Here is a 20963-nt window from a genome sequence, read left to right as displayed (position 1 = left end):
AGATGGCCAAAGGTGTAGCGTGTGGAATTACTACATGTCCACAGACTGAATAGGATTGTTTCGCGAAGACTGTATCATGTCATCAGTGATGGCACCAATGATGTCACTGGTGATGGCTTTGAACATGTCATGAGTGATATGTCTGAGGTCATAAGCAGAGCAAGGTGAAGTTGCAACTCACAGTTAGGCCACTAAACTATAATTGGTAAACTTAATTTTTTTTAGTTTTTAAATGTTAGGTGCCTTTTTTCCATACATAGCTATAACATCACTTCAACCGTATCTTATTAGCATGCCTAACTATAACATTACTTTATCCTTTATTGAATAAAATATATAAGCATATAGCATTAGTATTTGAATATCTTTGCTAATATAGCTTCAAGGTGTTGTTCAGAAACAATACAATATTTAAACAAATGTAAATGTATCTAATTGGGGCTAAAACCTCTTCAAATATATACCTGTTTGCACAGTCATCAGTTAATACTGTTGTGATACTGCATGAGTGTGGCTGGTGAGGTTCTAGTCCTTTATGTGTTTCTGGTACCTTTCCTTGGAGAGCCCAGCATTAATGAGAGGATGTTTCTTGACTACTAATGTGACACAATTGAAGGTCGTGGCATTAGACTCTGCCTCAATATCTAAGCCCTCAACAGCATATGGTGCCTCGATATAGAAAATATAAAGACCCCAGAAATCACATCAGTGTCCTCAATGCTAAATGGGCCAATGTACATTAGAATCTTTGTGAGTGCCAAAAAAAGTCCCAATGAGCTCAGAACAAAATATGTGGTCCTCCTGGCTTGTTTGCAAGGTTAGCAACATGAAAGAATGGGACGGAATGGTAGTTCTGCTTACTCAGATGACTAAACTTGAGTTGAAATCCTTAAACCCTTTGTAAGGTGGCTCCTGGCAATGCCTCACTCATCTAACGTGAAAATCTGGAAGACACACCATACAAACTGTATTATCATCTTTCTATGATCAAGTACTACTGAAGGAGAGACACAAAAAGCAACGTGAGAGAAAATACTTATGAGTGGAAAAAGGCAAAAATATTTGCTGAGCTTGCTGAAAGGCTGTCTGACCAGAAGGGATAGCAAAATACTTAAATCTGTGATTTCCAAGTAATATAAAACACATGCCTCAGACATATGTCTTCATAACTGAAAGATGAATGACTGACAATTTAATACACTCTCGGACATGCAAACACTTGGCTGAGCTAGAGTGACACTGCTTAATTGTTCCTTTTGAAACTGAATATAAAAGAGGGCGTTTGAGCCGATTTTAAGGTGACAGAATTTAATAACTTTAGAAATCCACTTTCATGCTTGTTTATGTCAAAGAGAAATACGGAGAAGCAGCAGACAGCTGGGGAAAATTAAAATGAGTACTGTTAGTTGTCGGGCTTCCAGACCCACCAGTGGGGTTTTGAATGAGTTTTACCTAAATGATTGGTTTAAGGTATTCCTAGACTTGGGGTGTTTTACTAACAAAACACGTATTATGAATTTTCCTAACAGGTTAGGTAGATGGGCATACATCTATTTAAGCCTGTATATAATGACCATCACCACTTCTGGGTACTAAGATGCACTGTATTTGGTGTAAAGCTAAAGTGATGGTAATACTTTTGTGTGTTGTGTTACAATTGTACATTTAGAATGACTCATGTTTGTTGTATGTTTCTACACTGCAAAGCTTAGCTATTTCTTTTGCACATCAATGGGTTCTTTGATTCCAGGAAGACTTACTGGTCAGTGGACCTGGGCTCATTGTCAGGGAGATAGTGAAACTGATGGTACTACCAGGGAATCTTGAGTAAGGCCTAATCCTTTGAACCTCTATAGAGCATACGTTAGAGAAGGCTGATAGCCAGGTGTGATCCCGGTTACGCCCTTGGCCTGTGTTGTATGACACTCAGAATTAAAGTCATTCCTGCTGTCGCACACTCTCCCTTTGACAAAGGGCAGTGAAGAGGAGAGAGCACTTCAAAGGAGCTGACACCCCTAGCACGAATTTCAAATGCCAGACTTATATGGTATTTTTAAAGGCAGGAGCATGAGCGCCATACTTTGTTAAACAGCACTATCTCATCAGGAGAAGGAAGATCGAAGAACCGTCCCCTGTTGCTACGACAAAAGATACGCCCGAAGAGGCAGTCTGAGTGGAGGATCGCTGGACATGCTCAATAGCTCTGGATACCACACTCTTCAAGCCCAGTCTGGAGCCACCAAGATGACTTGGGCCCGGTCTTTCTTGAGAACTCTGGGCAGAAGAGGGATAGGCAGGAAGGCGTAAAGGAGGCTGGAGCTCCACTCGAGACGAAAATCATCTGCGAGAGAGTGCCGCCTTGGAAATTTCAACGGGCAAACAGCTGACATTGCGCATTCGCTGCGGAGGCGAACAGATCTAACCAAGACTCTCCCCACTGCTGAAAGAGTGCCACCTCCGGATGGAGACACCATTCGTGATCGGCTGTGCATCGACGGCTGAGTTCTTCTGCTCTGGAATTGAGGGATCCAGCCAGATGTTGAACCATCAGGGTAATGCCCTGATGTTCCAGCCATGTCCAGAGGTGTAGTGCCTCCTGACAAAGGGTCCAGGACCCTACTCCACCTTGTTTGTTGGAGTACCACATGGCGGTAGTATGGTCAGTAAACACCTGAACTACTTTCCCTTTGAGAGAGGAAAGAAATGTTTTCAACGCAAGCCTGATCGCCCAGGGCTCCAGCAGATATGGAGTCCGGACTCCGCCAGAGACCAGAGGCCTCTGATCTCCCCCTCTCCCATGTGGCCACCCCAACCCAGAAGTGACGCATCTGTCACTATAGAGAGATCTGGTTGGGGGAGGGAGAGGGATCTGCCATGGACCCAATTTGGATTTGAAAGCAACCACTGCAGGACTTTCGCAGTTCCCTCTGAAATCTGGACCAGGTCGGATAGATTCCCCTGATGCTGCACCCACTGGAACCTCAGGTCCCACTGCAGAGCCTGCATATGCCATCTGGCATGTGTTACTAGCAGGATGCAAGAGGCCCTGAGGCCCAGCAGCCTCAGAGTCCATCTCACCGAAACCCAAGACCAAGGCCAAAAGATCGAAATCATAGCCTGAATGTCTTGGACTCGTTTGTCGGGAGGATAAGTCCGATACTGCACTGTGTCCAGAACTGCCCCGCTAAAAGGGAGCGACTGAGAGGTAGTCAGGTGTGACTTCGGCACGCTGATAGTGAACCCCAGCGTGTGCAGGAGGTTCGCCGTAGTCTGAAGGTGGGAGACGACTTTCTGGGGCGAGTCCGCCTTCAACAGTGAGTTGTCGAGGTAGGGGAAGACTGAGACCCCTAACCTGTGCAGATGAGCTGCAACCACCGTCATCACTTTCGTGAACACCCGAGGGGCGCTGGTAAGGCCGAAAGGGAGCACAGTAAACTGAAAGTGCTCGTGACCTACCACGAATCGTAGGTAACGTCTGTGGGCAGGCATGATGGGGATGTGGAAATAAGCGTCCTGCAAGTCCAACGCTACCATCCAGTCTCCTGGGTCTAAGGCAGACAGAACCTGAGCCAGGGTGAGCATTTTGAATTTCCCCTTCTTGAGGAAGTAGCTCAGGTCCCGAAGGTCTAGGATAGGACGTAAGCCCTTGCCCTTCTTTGGAATTAGAAAGTAGCGGGAATAACAACCACGACCTACGTCTGGCACAGGGACCTTTTCTTTAGCTCCCTTGGGCAAGAGAACTGCGACTTCCTGGCAGAGAAGTGCCAAATGATACTCCTAAAGGTGACTGAAGGATGGTGGCATGTGTGGTGGAGCAGATTCGAAAGGGAGGGAGTAGCCCTTTGGAACGATCTGCAAAACCCACCCGTCCGTGGTGATATGTTCCCAGTAGGGCAGGTGATGGCGAATCCTGCCACCAACTGGGCGGTAGTGAGGGGACGGACTAGGAGGGTTTGGTGGCTGTAGCGGGGGAAGAGGTGGACTGGACAGACCTCTGGTTCCCTGTCCCACGGCCATGTGGGATTCCGCATCCTCGGCCACGCATAGGCTGGCCAGGGTGCGTGGCACGGTGGCTGTGTGGAGGACGTGACAGGGCACCCCTTCCGTGTCCACGAAAGGGGCGAAAAGAGGAAAGACCGAGGGACCGAGCCGTAGCCCGGGAATCCTTGAATCTCTCCAAGGTAGAGTCCGCTTTGTCTCCGAAGAGACGGGTCCCATCAAAGGGCATGTCAATGAGTGACTGTAGGACATCCCCTGAGAACCCAGAAGTGCGTAACCAGGCATGGCGCCGTAAGGCCACTGTCGTTGCAACCGATCTGCCCAGAGAGTCGGTCGTATCCACCCCACAACGGATTGTAAACTTTGCTGCGCCTTTCCCATCGTTCACTGCTTGGGAGACAATAGCCCGGTCCTCCTTCGGTATCTGCGGCAGGACTTGCGCAACCGTATCCCACAAGGAGTGGGTATAACGGCCCAAAAGGCATGCGGTGTTCACAGACCGCAGCGCTAGACTGGAGGAAGAAAACAACTTCTTGCCAAACTGTTCCTGTCACGGTTTTCAATGTGCTTACCATCGAAGTTGAGAAGAGTTGGGGAACGGCCCCGGTTCCGGCAGGTTCTGCTCTGGCCGAGGTAGGGGCGACCCCTTCCGGTAGCCACGCTGCTGTTTGACAATAGCAAGCCACTACAGTCCGTGCCCTCCAGAAGGAGTCCCAGAGGAAAAACCCCAATAGGGTAAAAAACCTCCAACAGGAACTCCCTGAAATAGAAGGAGGACACCAAGGCGTTAGAGCTGAAGATCCGGAGTACAGGAAGACTGGAAACGAAGACATGTCAGGAAATACTGGATTCACAGGAAGAAACCAGTCAGAGCGTGACTACCACCAAGGAGTGTTGCAACGCAATGAACAAGCAGCTGAATTCCCTTTATATACCTCTAGACAGGAAGTAGGAAACAGGAAGTAGAAACACCACCATCTTGAATTGGGGAAAAGAGTATAATATTGAATCAGGTACATGCGTCCAAACAAAGAAAAATAAAGCATGCTGGGAAGAAAGGAAGTGGGTAGCATGCTGGGAAAGGGAAAAGGTCTGCATAAAAGCACCATCATGTGCAAGTATCCGGCTTTTGCCTGTGCATGCTGGTAAGTGCCCAAAGTACATACTGTCACAATGTAAAGCGCACTAATGCGCTGTGCGCGGCAGGATCTAGACCCAACTCGAGGTCTTTCTCCTGCCGCGTTTGTCTTTACTGGAAAGACAAAAGAAGGAGGCACGGCGAGTGCCGCGACCCCTGGACGAACTCACAGCTTTCCCCGCGACCCGCACGCAAGCCGCGGCTTCCCTCGCGGCTTGCACGCAGGCCGCGGCTTCCCCCGTGGTCCCCATGCCGGCCACGGCTTTCCCCGCGGCCCGCACGCAGACCACGGTAGAATGCCGCAGCGCGGCCGCCTGAGCCTGCGGCCGCCGCACCGCGACAGTTCCAGCCTTTTGGATTCCCTATCTGGGGGTGCAGAAGGGAATGCACCTGAAGAAGAGGAAGCATGGATAACAAGACTCTCAGACGTGGGGTGTTGGGACAGGAATTTAGGGTCGCTCAGAGAGGGCCGATGGTGGAGTGTGATAGTCCTATTCACAGGAGCACCTGTGTTGGGTTTGGACCATGTACCCAAAAGGACATCTGTGAGGGTTTCATTAAATGGTAAAAGGGGTTCTGAAGTAGAAGCCCCAGGCTGAAGTACCTCCATCAGGAGATTAGACCTGACCTCTACAGTAGGAAGCTCAAGGCCAAGGACCTCAGCTACCCTACTAGCCACCATACCATAAGTTGCTCCCTCCGCCATAGTCACGGTAGGAGGAGACAGCATGCCAGCGTCAGGAGAAGTATCCAGACCACTGGCTTCACCCAATTCCTGTGCCCAGTCCATAGCAGGGTCATTCTGGTATTCATAAGGGTCCAGGGACCCCTCCAATTCCTCCCGATATTCGTACCCATAGGAAAAAGGGTCCGAATCCGACCTGGGGTGAATAGGCCCCGCCGAAGGCGGCGTCAGCCGACGCTGCTCCGACTCCGAGTCGTCAGGGATAAGAATTGGGTCGATGTCGATAGTGGGCACCACCGACGTTGGGAGCGTCGATAATCGACCCAGTGCCAGGGAAGGTCTCGAGGGTGCGACCGGCGCTGGTACGGATCCGTGCACAGATCCGGAGGTGACCCCGGTGGCAGGGGCCGTAGCCGCCGGTGCAGAACCCAAAGGCCCCTCAGCCAAACCCCTTGAACCCGAAGGCGCCGTATCGGGGACGGCCCACCCAAATATGATGCGCATGGCCTCATAAAACTCTTTTAGTTGGGCGGGGGTCGCTCCGACCTAGACGTAGGCTCCGAGGACGGAGGCCTAGTGTGTGGACGCTCTTCCCGCGTCACGTCGGCCGAGTGACGGGGCGAAGTCAGAGAGCGATGGGACTTCTTCAACTTCTTGTTCTTACCTTGACCCAAAGGATTTAGAAGAAGACGAGTGGTGAAGACTCCGTGACCGATCTCGAGACCTTCCTCTCGAGCGAGACCGGGACCTACGCGGAGTCGAGTGCCGGGCCACCATTAGCTTTAGGGACTGCTCCCTCAATGCCTTTGGGTGCATGGCCCGACACTCGGAGAACGACGTCGGGTCGTGGTCGCGCTCGAGGCACCACAGACAAATGCGATGAGGATCTGTCACCGACATCGTCCGATGGTAGTCCTCACAAGGCTTGAACCCGGTCTTTGGGGACATCCTCGACGCACCAAAGTCACACACAAAAAACTTTGTCAAAACGGTCGAATTTGGCTAAAAAATAGCCTAGGGTAGCTCGTCACCGGATCAGCGCGTGGTGTGGAAAGAAAAGAACTGACGTCACTGCACGAGGGCGGCGTCTATGTACTACTCCCGAGGCAATCACGGCGACCATGACGCCTGCGACGCCTGTGGAGTCGACCGACGCCACCTACCGACGCGCAAGGGTATTGCTCAAAGAAAAATCTCCGGATCCAGTCTGATGCCTGGGGGAAAATTCTACGGTAAGGAATCTGCAACTAGAAGTCTCTATCAGATACCACAAACAGAAAAAAGCAAGGATGCTAACAGAAACCAGTTCCCACAGTTTAGAGGAATCAGCTGAAATTTCCATTGGACCCAGGGGGCCATGGAGTCCTGGAAAGGGGGTCGTGCGTTCCCCCAGCTAATTATTAAAATGCCTCAGATGAACTTTGATTTATTGAGTCTCCTGTGAAAGCCACAGACAGCTAAGGAGGCCTTCACACCAGGGCGCCTGCTTCCTGAATGAAATACAAATGTGCTCCACGAGCTGATATGCACATATAAAGGGTAATCTGCAACAGTAAAGGATGCTTGAGAGCTGATCAAATCACTCAAAGCTTTGTGATGACAAACATTTATTCCTTTTTAGGGACAGTGCAAAGAGTTAAGAAATGTGTGTGCTTTTAATTGTAGTTACACAGCGCTTACTTCACCTGGAGATGTTGAAGGGACAGCTATAAAAAGAAAAGGTATTGCATATGCTCTGGTATTACTTAATTCTACATTTTGGAAGTACAGTTTTATCTTAAAACTTTTTGTAGTGTCCTATCTTATACTGCGTGTAACGCAAGTATAAAATAATGCCTTACATATTCACAGTGCTTTCTGTCACAGGCTGTGACCTTGTGGCACTAAAAAACACATGTCACTATTCTCAAGTGTACCAACCAAGATTTAATTCTGTCGCTCTCTGGTTACACACAGACCTCTGTGGTGCATTAACTAATAGAGGTTTCCTAATGCACTACAGTGCATTTCCCAATAAGCAACACATTTTTTTATACATTTTTCATTTAAGCTGGCTGTTATTTTATATGTAGCTACCTGACGGTCAAAGACTTAAAAACAACTTAGAATATTTTGAGGTTTATTCATGAGATGGTTGCGCTGGTGGAGCATCACTTTTTTCAGCGGCGCAAGCCTCTCAATCATATGTATGACGTGACGCAAAGCCACCCTTTGTGGCTTTGAATAGCCTCATATATATGGAGTAAGGCAAGGCAGCGCAAGCCACTACATTGCCTTACTTTGCGTCAAGGAGAGGTTCCATGGGCGTTGTGGTGGGTGTTCCCAAGCAACACCCATGGATTTTGACGCTGCCCCAGATTTACAAAATCAGGTAAACTGAAGCTGTGCCAAAACCTTACGCCTCCCCAGAGCAGGCATAATGAGGAGAAATGTTTTAATTTCTCCTTGTTTTTCGTCTTTTCATGTGTGTTGCTTTCTGCCGCACACATAGAAAGAGGTACACTGCTTCTCTGGATTGTTTTTGTGCAGCAAGGTGCCCCTTCCTGCATAAAAACAATCCTAGCTACGTTGGTGCTAGTCAGCAATTTGTGCGCCAGCGCAAGGGGGAAGGACAGAAATGCACTGTATTTCATAAATACGGTCCACTCCTGCCCTTTTGTATTGGCACTGGGCAGTGTAGCAAGAAGACTTGTGGCACTGTCCTACGCCAAATACTCATAAATGAGGACCTTTGTTTTTAGCTACACCTTTGGCCACGCACACACACTCACTGACCTTTGGTTTGCTAAACACTGTTTAATATTAATATTATTTCCTCACCATAAAAATGATTTGCTGTGGGAAATGGGGACATTTATTATTGACGATGATGAGGAGTACCAGGTTCTAGAAAAATTTGTCAGGAGAGGTCCTTACTCCTAAAACATTTTGAGATGGTGTCCTGGCATCAAAAAGTTTGAAGACCTCTGTTCTAAATTATAGATTCCGGGTGATAATACAAAAAGGGGTGAGAGAGTCAGACCCACTCTGAAAAACACTGCAGGACATAATGAGCCTGTTCCTGAGGATAAACAGCTAAAGCAGGGCTCTTCTATGCACATCCCTTGACTTTGTGTCTTTCAAATCTGAGCCTTCTCCATCACCATCCAGTGGATATAAGCTCTAAACCCTTATCCAACACCACAATACTATTAGTCCCCAAATAGCAGTAGGGTAGGAAGACAACTCTTATAGAAGGGGCAATCTTCTGCACTCCCTAATGACCTGTTACCCAAAACCCAAAAGATCTTTTTTCCTCAGCTTCAACCATATACACAATGATGTCTTTCACAGGTTTAAGGTTACCTCTGGAATCCCAAGTGTTTCATTAGATTGACTACATGCCTGCATTAGTGATATGGGAACAACAATCAGAGGATTGACAAAGACTCTAAGGACTAAAAAAAGTGATGTACTCAAAGTCATCTTTCACAATGTCATACTTCACTGTTCAATCTTTACCAAGGATCAGCCACAAAGCAACAAAGTCAGGCACTTTCTCACCTCACTAGACAACTTTAGAGAGTTTCCTTCCACCACATTACTGACCACCAGAACCCTCATCCATCTGCCAGCCGTTCCTCCAGCTATAATACCTGTAAGAAAATAACAGGCTAAGAGAAACTAGCTTGCTGTTTTTGGCCTGAACACTCACATTGATGGATGGCCAGGACTGAGCGTGCTCTGCCCTGGAGTAGGAATCAGCCATTCGGTTGCTGGGCATGTTGGGGATGGGGAAGCCAGCACAGAATGAGGCACATCGGATTGCTCCCCCATCAGGGCTAGGGGGGCTCGGGGCCGTCCAATCATCATCATCTGAGGATTGCTTGTCAAAGGGCAGGTTGTCCTCGAAGAGGTCCCTGGGACTAGAAGGGTCACTCTGACTCTCAATGTAAACCTCACTGTAGGAGGGGTGCTTTGGTAGGCTTGAGGCATCGGGCTGCAGCCAGAGGGAGTGTGTCTGCTGGTACCGGCCAACGTCTGCCACCTCTGAGTAGCTCCGCCTTCCTTGGAAGCTTGCCTTTATGTGGTGGCTTGAAGGTTTAGAGTAACCTAGCTCTAAAATGCTGTGGTTGCTGCCACCTGTAGACCGGTGCTGGGGGATGGGCGACTGGCAGAACGATGATGGGGAGCAGCGTAGCATGACAGGCGAATGGCACAGCGGGGTCGGAGACCTGCGCTGCTGGGCAGGGGATTGACACTGGGGCACTGGAGACCTGCGTTGCTGCACAGGAGATTGGCATTGTGGTGCCGGAGACCTCCTTTGCTGGGCAGGAGACTGGCACTGTGGTGCCGGAGACCTTCGTTGCTGGGCAGGAGACTGGCACTGTGGTGCAGGAGACAGCCGCTGTCCTCCCGGGGAGTGACGCTGCAGTGCAGGAGAATGCCTCTGGCCTGTAAAAGAAATAAAAGCAGAAGGTTAGAAAATGAAGTAGAGTGTACCCAGGATAGTGCAAGAGCATAGCTCTCACACAAGAATATTGTGGAAGAGAGAACCTACTAATAGAGACGTTACACCTGTCCAGTGTTAGCCACTTTGTACCAGGTCCTCTGTGGAGACTATGACACTACGTAATTTACATTATAAACTCATTTAAAGCCATTACTACAAATAGGCAGCTAACAAGCACCAAGCATTACTCTTCTTAATTCTCAGATTGTATGTTATGATATATTGGATGTTTCTGCTATCATACAGCAGGATAGCAACAGGTTTGTGTCAGGGTACAGGGCAGAATGCACGTTTGAGCTTACATCATGAACAGAGTTTATTTATTTTACATAGAGTTTAAGGAATATTAGAAGACTCCTAGGAGTTCTCGGAGACTACTCTCAGTGTTGTACCCCCCCCCACTTCCATCCTAGTTCAAATAATCCTGCATCCCTTCAACATACAAACGCTACCTGCGTACCCATGGAGTTCAATCTCCGTCACATGTAACCGTAAAGCCTTCACCACCAGTGGTGTAACAATAGCCCCAGCAGCCTCCACAGTGTGGGGCCCGAGCTCCAGGTGGCCCCCTCAGGCACTCTGCATGGGCAGAGGGACCCAGGCCTGAGAGCTCCTGACTTGATCCAGAGCATGGGGGCCCCCTATATGTATTTTGCATGAGGGCCTCCTCAAGTTTTGTTACGCCACTGTTAACCACCTGTCCACTTTCCTTCCACTCTCAACCTGCACGCAGCACTTCAGCGCCCCTTACACCCTGTTACAGCCTTCAGACAGCAGTTACTGCAGAGTCACCACCTTGTGCATGTCACTCCAAAGTCATTACTTGCTGATGCTTCTCTCCTGTGTTTTATGTAATTATCATCTGTAAACAGCATGTTCTACCACTGGGATGCCTTAGTAGCACGTTTGGCAGTTGGGTGAATTTCCACCTACTTGTGACTTTACTATTGCAGACCTGAGCCTGACTGAGCTTGAGATGATGTGTTGCAAGTATTACTGTCTGGTTCTGTTCTCAATTAGGTGTTTATGCATTATTTAACGTGTTTTGGCTCTTGGGGCCAGATGTATGAATCTGGCCCATTGCGATTCGGTAATTGCGATTTTTAAGAAATCGCAATTACCGACTCGCAAAGGGCCATGTATCACATTTGCGATTCGGTAATTGCGATTTCTTAAAAATCGCAAATGCAATTACCGAATCGCAAATTGCGATACTGGCCCCATTCGCAGCTATGGGCCTGTTGGCCCATAGCTGTAAATTTTTTGCATTTCCTAAATTGCGATTTCTGAAACAGAAATCGCAATTTGGGAAATGCAAAAGGCCAGGGTGCTGGGGGCCTAAGGCCCCTCTCCTGCACCCCCAATTTTTTTTTTTTTCCATGTAAAGTACACACATGCCAAAAGGGCATGTGTGCTTTACATATTAAATTTAAAAATGCAGTTTTACTGCATTTTTTAATTTTGCACCAGGTTACCACCTGGTTGCAGACAAAGAGGGTCATTCTGACCCTGGTGACCGCCAGGGTCACCGACCACGGGAGCACCGCCAACAGGCTGGCGGTGCTCCCTCGAGCATTCTGACCGCGGCGGTTCAGCCGCGGTCAGAAACGGAAAGTCGGCGGTCTCCCGCCGACTTTCCGCTGCTCGGGGGAATCCTCCATGGCGGCGGAGCGCGCTCCGCCGCCATGGGGATTCTGACACCCCCTACCGCCATCCTGTTCCTGGCGGGTCTCCCGCCAGGAACAGGATGGCGGTAGGGGGTGCCGCGGGGCCCCTGGGGGCCCCTGCAGTGCCCATGCCAATGGCATGGGCAATGCAGGGGCCCCCGTAAGAGGGCCCCACTTAGTATTTCAGTGTCTGCTTTGCAGACACTGAAATACGCGACGGGTGCAACTGCACCCGTCGCACCTTCCCACTCCGCCGGCTCAATTCTGAGCCGGCGTCCTAGTGGGAAGGTTGATTTGCCCTGGGCTGGCGGGCGGCCTTTTGGCGGCCGCCCGCCAGCCCAGGGCAAATCCCAAAATACCCTCAGCGGTCTTGCGACCGCGGAGCGGTATTTTGGAAGGGGAACATTGGCGGGCAGCCTCCGCCGCCCGCCAATGTTAGAATGACCCCCAAAGGTATTTTGCATGTGCAAAACACCATTCTGCGAAAAATCGCAATTTGCGATTTTTTGCTGAATTGCCTTCCGACCTGGATTTTGCGAATCGCAAATTGCAATTCGCAAAATCCAGGTCGCAGCGCAGAAAATCGCAATTGTTGCGATTTTCATTTTGTGTCTGCGAATGCCTTTGATGCATTGCAGACCCCGATTTTGCACTCGCAAACGGCCGATTTCGCAGTTTGTGAGTGCAAAATCATTTGATACATCTGGCCCTTGGTTTTTAATGGTTAGGACCAAAGAGCTCTTCCAGCTGATCACACATCTTCTAGATTTGTAGACAGACACTTTGGGCCTGATTCACCAAGGTAAACATACACTTTTGTGTCTGTTTACTATTTTTTTGGTATACAAACTACGAGTTTAATTTTACTAATAGTAAGTTTATGACTGCAGAGACTCCGCACTCATGATGAAGACGCCACACATAAAAAAAAAGGCTTCTCCTATCTGACTGTGGAGTCTCTGCACCCCACAATATTTTATTACAAGTAAAAATAAACTAGTAGTGTGTGATTATCATAAAAAGGGTTAATTAGGCCCTGAGCATGAATGTATGTATGTAAATGTGCATGTGTGTGTGAGAGAGAAATGTGAGCACAGCAATAAACATATATATGCTGTGTTGAGAGTATTATGTCTAATAGGTTCTGCTGGAAGTTTGTGTGTATTTTTTTTATTATTGGTGACGTTGTGGGCCTACACACACACATAGATATGCATATACATGTATGTATATATATATATATATATATATATATATAGAGAGAGAGAGAGAGAGGGAGAAATTAATATATATAGATATAGATATATAAATATATATAAATACACTCACATTAATACATATCCATGTATGTTTAATAGAAACAATCTAAATACTAATATATTTGTTTATGTTTTAAAGTTTTAAAGTGACATAAATATGCTAAGATACTTTTTTCAAAACGTCCTATATGTAATTTAAACTACTTTATATTTAATTAATTGTAGTTGTTATTGAAATTATTTTATATTAATTTTAATCATTAATTTTACATTACTCATCCCCGAACCCTAAAAATCAGTTACTACCTCTATAGACTACCCATCTCTAAACCTGAAGCACCTGTTCATACCTCTACACCCTACCCATCCCTGAACTCTAAAACCTCCTTAACAACCCCATACATACCCATCCTTGAATCCTAAAGATTTTGTACTATCACTATTTACTACCCAGCTCTGAACCAGAAAAAATCCTTACTACACCTATACACTACCCATCCATAAACCCTAAACACTACCAATCCCTGAACCTTAAAACTTCCTTACTACCCCTATACACTATCCATTACTGAACCTTAAAATGCATTAAAACCCTAAAAAGGATAAGACTTAAAACCATATACCCATATATTAAATGATATTTTTAAAATATTTAAAGAAATTTACATTTATAAATATTAAATAATTCCATTTTTTAATTCTATTTTCTAATTCATCTTAGTAATCAATTACTTTTAATTTATATTTACTTTAAACTATCATTACAAAATAAAGAGAGAATCCTAACACTTTATGTCGATAAGGGTATATACACACACACACTCTTCTAATTTACCTCCTGCGATGTAGTGACTCCCAATTTAGTGCCTGTGAACTGAAGGTAAAATACCATGCAGACAGCCATGATAATTTCAAGCATGTTCTTATATTGCCCATATGCACCACCTGCATCACTCAGGGCTTCTCCCTCCTTACAGGCAGAACTCACTGCCAGGTGAACCTTGTGTGTTCTTTCCACTTCCCCTTTTTTAATTTGAGGGACTGTGGTTGGCTTGAGAGATGGTGCTTTCAGGTAAAGCATCGGCTCCTTCTGCTATGATGTATCTTTGAACCTTCTTTTGACTGTGAGACTTCGTTATCGAGTTTTTCTGTCCTCCCATGCATTTTGCACAATATATCATATTCTGGTTTCTTTTGGACATTCTACAAAGGATTACTAAGTTTGTTTGATTTGTTCAAATATAGTTACGTCAACTGCCGTTTTCTTCTCTGGATTTATCTTAAAAAAGCAGATGATAGGTAAAATCTGCACCATCGGAGCTCATCGGTCAAATGCGGCAGTCCCGCTCAGCTTTTGAGACATTTTTTGTTGGATACTATCTTTCGAAACATAAACAATCCTAATTCTTTTTATGATGTGTTTGATGCTTGTGATCCCTTTGTATCTTTGTATCCATGATACAGTCTCACTGAACAAAATACACTGCTTATTAATGGACCCCTTTATGCTATTTTGTAAGATTGAGGATTTCTGACTCTCTCACAATTTAATTAACCATTGGTGCAAATGAAGGTTGTACATGTATCAGCTGAAGTTCACCAAACCTTTTTTAATTGCCCAAAGGAGGAACTGAACATTTAATTGGTTTCTCTCTCACCACTCGGACCTGTGGTGCGCAACAGGAATTTTGTTTTTAATGTTTGATGGACTGAATTGGTTGACTATAACCAAGACTTTGGTGTGGGGCGTTCTTTTGGAAATATACGTTTTCTATACAAAACAGGTGTTGGTTTTATGACTTGTGTTGATAAAAAATATTTTTCCATGCTACTCTTAGTATATTTTTTGTATCCATGCACTGAGTAATTAATATTGAAAGATACAGGTAAGCTAGCTAGAGTTAGAGTACTGATCATAACTGTGATGCACAACTTACTACTTTCTGAGCATTGAGTTTATATTGGGTTTGTCACTTTCCACCTCCCCTTGCAGGTCCTTTCTTGCTGCACCCAGCATGCAGCACTCACCACAGGCACCTGATAATTCCCATAAGCGCTGAGCACTCACTTGCACTTCCATTCTGCTCCTGCAGTAGCGTCCTAAGGATCTGGCCTTGCAGTGAACTCAGGGTGCGTAGTCTGCACAGCTCCTCCGTCAACTCTGTGTAGGCGAGTGCCAGATTCACCCTAACACCACAAAAAACATAAGAAGTGAATATTTGCCCTTTGCATCTTTTTTTCCCCCCCAAACTTTATCCTCCCTAAATGTTCGGCCATAAAATCAAATGTAATGTTAAAAACAGTCATTAATTAAAACTTTTCATGAAGATCTATCAGTAATAAATCCTAAAAACAAAACTCATTTATACACATATAGTAGCACAAATCAACACTTTTTATAAACAAGGAGCTCTAGCTTCCCGGGAATAAGATAATATTCAAACCTTACAATGCATAGACTTTTCTTATGGCAATAGCAGCAATTAGATAACTAAGAACTCCAGCGCATATATCAACAGAAGACATGGACTGCAAGTAAATCAACCCCACTGTGTGTGATGTAAAGTGTTTGTGCAACAAAATAGGGCACAAACATCTCAGCCTTGGAGAGGCATACAGTGTGCAAAATAGCATAAAGTGCAAAGTAGATTGTTCAGGTAGCCCATCACAGGGACATTGAGGTAGAGATGTGTGCCAAGTACCAGAGACTGGAAAAGCCACTAAACGATGGACTATATTGAGGGTTAATCTGGTTAAATGAAATCTGTGTTCTGGTTACACTTTCCAGGACAAATATGGCTCCATACTAGATGTTGTGCAAATTTGCTTCTATCTCATAACCGTAGGCATGTCTAAAACACCCACCAACCTAGATTCTTCTCTAGCTGATTTATATAGCTCTATTAACCTCGCTTTATGGATAGCAAGAATATTTTAAGAATTATCAAAAAGAGATCTACAACCAAAATGATAAAAGGTACATTTTACAAAAGCCATCCATGGAATTTAGTCCATATTATCCAATCTTAGACAACCAACCAAGACTCTTTTAGAAAAGTGGGCTTGAGGGGTGCACCATATTTTTAGCCACAAAACTAGGGGCGTCAGTTAATTATACAATCTTGGATAAAACCCATCCCTAATTCTGTGTGAACAATTACGTTTGTAGTAACCCTAGGAATCGCTACCAGTCTACACAAAAACCTATTTTCAGTGCCTAGAGTTTCTCCATAGCTGTATAGCCTCTAACTCCAGCTCCATAAGTTCCTACTGCTAGGCACTTGTTCTTATTAAGCTGAACCATCTCCTGCACCGGTTTGTGTCCTAGTCTTTTCGCAAACTTGAACATAGCCTTTCCAACTCCCACATATTTTGCACTCTCTGAGCTATTAACCTGTCCCATTTCATGTTTGACTCGGATAAAATACCTAAATAATTTAAGGTTGATGTAGCTACAATAGGTCTCCCTCCTATACAAATATTTTGGGTCGCATGACATTACAAAAGAACTTGATGATTAACCTAAAGCTGGAGCCCCAACATAAAGTTATTAAAACCATCCAAACGTTTTTGCAAACCGTTTGCGGTATGCGCCAAAAGGACTGCATCAGCTGCGTATAATGGTACTGAAACTGACTGATTTCCAATTCTAGGAACGTTCTGCCTACTTAAAGCTGTATCCAGGGAATTCATAAACAATAAAAAAAGAAGGGGGCCAGTATACAACCCTGTGTGACTCCCCTTACCACCCTTATAGCGGGTGTACAATCCTCATTCCACATGTAATGCACTCTGGTGGAATAATCCTGGTGCAACTGCCTTAGAAGATTTAGTCGAGGTATCTATACCTGCCCCATCAAACCCTACAATATGTCCCTGTCTACCAAATAGAAGGCACAGGAGAGGTCCAGGAAAGCCATGTGCAGTACACCTCTCCTGGCCATCACATTTACCAAAAATAAGAGTAAGGTTTAGTGCCTGCTCTACAGTTCCTAAACCCGATTGGAAACCATACTTTCTCGGCCAACGACTCTGGTTTCCCCAAAATTACCTGGCCCAAAAGCTTCAACACTGTATCACTCAATGAAATTAGGCAATAACATGCAGGGAGGTTCCGATCACCTTTCTTAAAGATAGGGATAATTATTGGAGTCCTTCCAGGAGGGAATCAAGCCACCTTTTACTGCAGCCATCAAAACATGTGTGACCAAGAAGGCCCATAGGTCTACACTGGATTTAAACAAGTCACCTGGGACCCCATCTGGGCCGGGAGATGTACCATTAGAAGCGCTCTTTATTGCGTCAGAAATTGACGCTAAATCTACCAAGCCAGCCACCCAACTATCCTCAAACTTGAACCCACATTAATTTCTGGTCGATCCATCCTTATTCTTGGGATTAAAAACTAGAGAATAATGGTAAACCCAATCTTGTTCCGGGATGTGACATGAGATTTCACAAGACAGTTTGTCTTCGAAAAGTGGGTGGTTGACTACACTCCAGAATAATTTAGAATCTTTAAGTTGAGCCCATGCTTTTACTCTGATTTCAAACTTCCTCTGTTTAAGGACTTGTTTAAATTTGGATCTTGCTAATCTAATAGCTGCGGTATTTTGCAGAGTACAATTCGTGGTCGATTTGAGGAACTGCAAAGCTACTGTGCATTCATGAGAGAACGATGAATTAACCACTCAATCTTTTTAAGGTTTTTTAGAGGTTAGCCCACCAGATTTTGCTTTACAAAGTCCATTAAAATTACCCCCAAAATGTACAGGGTCCTCTGACGTCGAAAGGCAACCCAACACCTCCTAATGATTTTTAACAACCAAGTTTTAATAAAACTTCCTTGCATTAATGGAGCCTCATTGCAAACGAACACCCTATTGACTGTATAAGCTACTGGTGCCAGATAATTTCCAGATGAGCTAGGCACATGGTAGAGGCACAACATTTAAACAACAGGGTTATGGTCCCTAAATGCAAGTGGGAGAACCTCATAACCAAAGGCACACTAGGTCAGATCTATTGATATCAAAATAAAATCAATCGTGGATCTCCTTCCCTTTAAAAGTAGACAGCTTTTGATGACCTCCTCCCTGGATATCCGATGCAAAAGTTAGATTTAAGGATAGAATCAGGAGGTTTAATGCTTCACCATAGGTTGAATGCATAAAATGACCAGCATCATCATCCTGAAGTTCGGTATAACCACATATATGCTCCCCCTCATAAGGGCATTTGGAAGCATTAAAATCACCAGCCCAAACAATTCAACTAGACAAATTCCCTCTATCAACATGCTCTGCAATTTTCTTACCCAAATCTTCAATAATCCAAGTGGGGTGTGAAGTGAAAAAGTTAAAATAAAAATTAATTCAAAAGATATTAAACTGACTAGAGGAGTGGAGCGTTAAAATTTGAAAAAAGGCTCCAATTCAATTAATTTAATCTCCACATTCCTAAAGGGAATTTCTCACAAAGATTGCTATCTCCCCCTTGGCTCTACCCACAGTACCTGGGGTTGCATTCATACAATAAGATTTTAAACCATTTATGGCTAGGTTATCCAAGGCCCAGGTTTCCTGACCACAAATCACATCATGGTTAACAATTAAATTAAGCCAATCCTCATTTTGCAGTTTTGTTTTGAATCCTCGCAACATTCCAGGACAAAAAGGACATGCCTTGTCTGGGCCTAATGGACTCATGCGTATTATCATTTCCTACAGGATACCCTGGGGAACTATTTTGATGATTTGGGCTAATCTCATCCTCTTCTTGTAATCCAAAGGGTCCGCCATCCTCCCTGTGACAAAGTCAATCATTTGTCTCTAAATCGGTCAACACAGAAAACCGGTTCTCGAATGGGAGTAAGGGGACTGATTGTCTACTGCCCTGCGCAAAGTTTGAACACTTCGTCCCACTAGCATGATGAGTGTAGATGCCTATAAAAAAAAACTAGTGGTAAGATCATCAAAGGGTCAGATTTTATCATGCCTGTATGGACTTTGAATAAAATAACCCCCGCCGTTCTTCGCCTATAAAAATTCACAATCACTGTATCTCCAGAATACATTTTCTCAAGAGGGCCAATACCACCCACTCTCCTTATGAATAAAATCTCATGGGCCGAATCCCACTGAGAATTTACCAAGTCCCACTGATGATTTACCAACAGGTTTAACCAAAATAACACCTTATTCTTAAGGGAGACTGCTGATTCCAAAGAGCCTACTGGTAAGCGTGGTAAATTGGCCAAAATTATAACATTGAGGCATAAGGCTGGTGGGAGATCAGTAACAGGCAAAGGACTTGGATAAGTAATCTTGCTTCGCCTCCTTAATCTTTGATAGTGCTTTTATTTAGTTATGCTTTTTGCTAAACTTTTTTGTTGAAGAACCTTTACAATCTTAAACAAATGTCTACAAGCACAAAGATTGTTAGGTCTCAAAAAGCACACAGTGCATTGCAGTGTCTGGCAGTTAAAATGAACCTATTGTGTGCAGGAGTGCTCCTTGCGAAAAGCCAGAATACCATCACTCACAATGAAGTTAGCCAATGGCTGAAGTGGGCTAACCTTCTGCCTTACGCTGTTTGTTATATTGGGTGGAGGTAAACTATGAAAGACACAACAACAAACCAATAGATGATGAGCACTGACTAGAAGCCATAGAAGTAATGCATATATTTTTTGTAAAATTAAAAGGTCTTGACTAATGATAGACCTAAAAAGGACATTAAAGCAAAGTACATTTGTTTATTTTGTTTTTAAAACAGTCATATTAATTAAAAAGGATTATCAAATGAGTTAAATAGAGGGTTATAGTGGATGTTGAGGTAAAGGTTGTTGTAGAAGTAGAGGTACATGTAGGTGTAGCATGCTTACAGGTGTATTGGTAGGTCTAGAGACATAGGTAAATTTAAAGGTAGGAATAAAGACAGGTATTTGTGTTGACGTAGGTCAAGAGGTGGTAGACGTAGGTGAATTAATAAGTGTAAAGACTGGTGTAGAGGTTTGAATAATGGTAGGCTTAGATGGATGGAGGTACAGGTAGGTGGACACAGGGATGTAGCCATGGCTTTAAAGGAAGGTGTAGAGATGAGAGTAGACGTAGAAGTAGAATCATAGTAAGTGTAGTGCTTAGGGCTAGAGTTAGACAAGATGCCATATTTTCAACAATTCATCATTCACTATTATGGTTTCATTCCCATTGTGAAACATATATAAAATGAAAAACGTTAGGAATTTTTCATTTTAAATTCCTAATTAATTAATATATTTCTTCATGATCATATTATTCTACATTTGACATTTATGCATAAGTCCCACCCACTCAACAGACCACTTTATTATGTTTGAGTGAATGCTAAAAAAACTGTTACCTTTAACAATAAATATAAGCTTGAAACTCTCCTAGATTCGCAGAGTGTGCCCTCTCCTGCCAGCTTGGGGCTTGGACCAGAAGTGTATCTCTAAATCTAGGATTTTACTTTGAGTGTTGACCATGACTGGATTCAATATAACTCACTGTGACATCAAAATACGGGCTGAAAAAATGCCCCAATAAGTGACTTCCATTTTTGTTTTCTTTTCTGTAAACTAGCACTGACTCCTTTCCTTAACTGGGGAGGGTCATATTGTATCTACATGAGTTCCAAGCTGGATGAGTGCCAAACAAATGATTTAATAGTCTGTTTTGCTTTGGCCTCTAATTGTGCTTGG

At 44.7% G+C, this 20963-nt stretch overlaps 1 protein-coding gene across 1 annotated transcript in view; it reads right to left on the bottom strand.

The window, feature by feature from the left end:
• The window catches only part of TBKBP1 (TBK1 binding protein 1), a 279179-nt gene that overhangs the window by 8627 nt on the left and 249589 nt on the right, over window positions 1-20963 (bottom strand). The window contains exons 8-9 of the mRNA XM_069237503.1: window positions 15309-15427; window positions 9517-10256 (exon numbers count right to left, since the gene is read on the bottom strand). Of these exons, the coding sequence (XP_069093604.1) occupies window positions 9517-10256; window positions 15309-15427 (859 nt within the window). The remainder of the gene's footprint in view (window positions 1-9516; window positions 10257-15308; window positions 15428-20963) is intronic.

This window comes from Pleurodeles waltl, chromosome 6 (assembly GCF_031143425.1).
Source record: "Pleurodeles waltl isolate 20211129_DDA chromosome 6, aPleWal1.hap1.20221129, whole genome shotgun sequence".
Taxonomy (NCBI): domain Eukaryota; kingdom Metazoa; phylum Chordata; class Amphibia; order Caudata; family Salamandridae; genus Pleurodeles; species Pleurodeles waltl.
The sequence above is the reverse complement of the archived record's forward strand: the minus strand, read 5'-3'. Positions and strand labels throughout refer to the sequence as shown.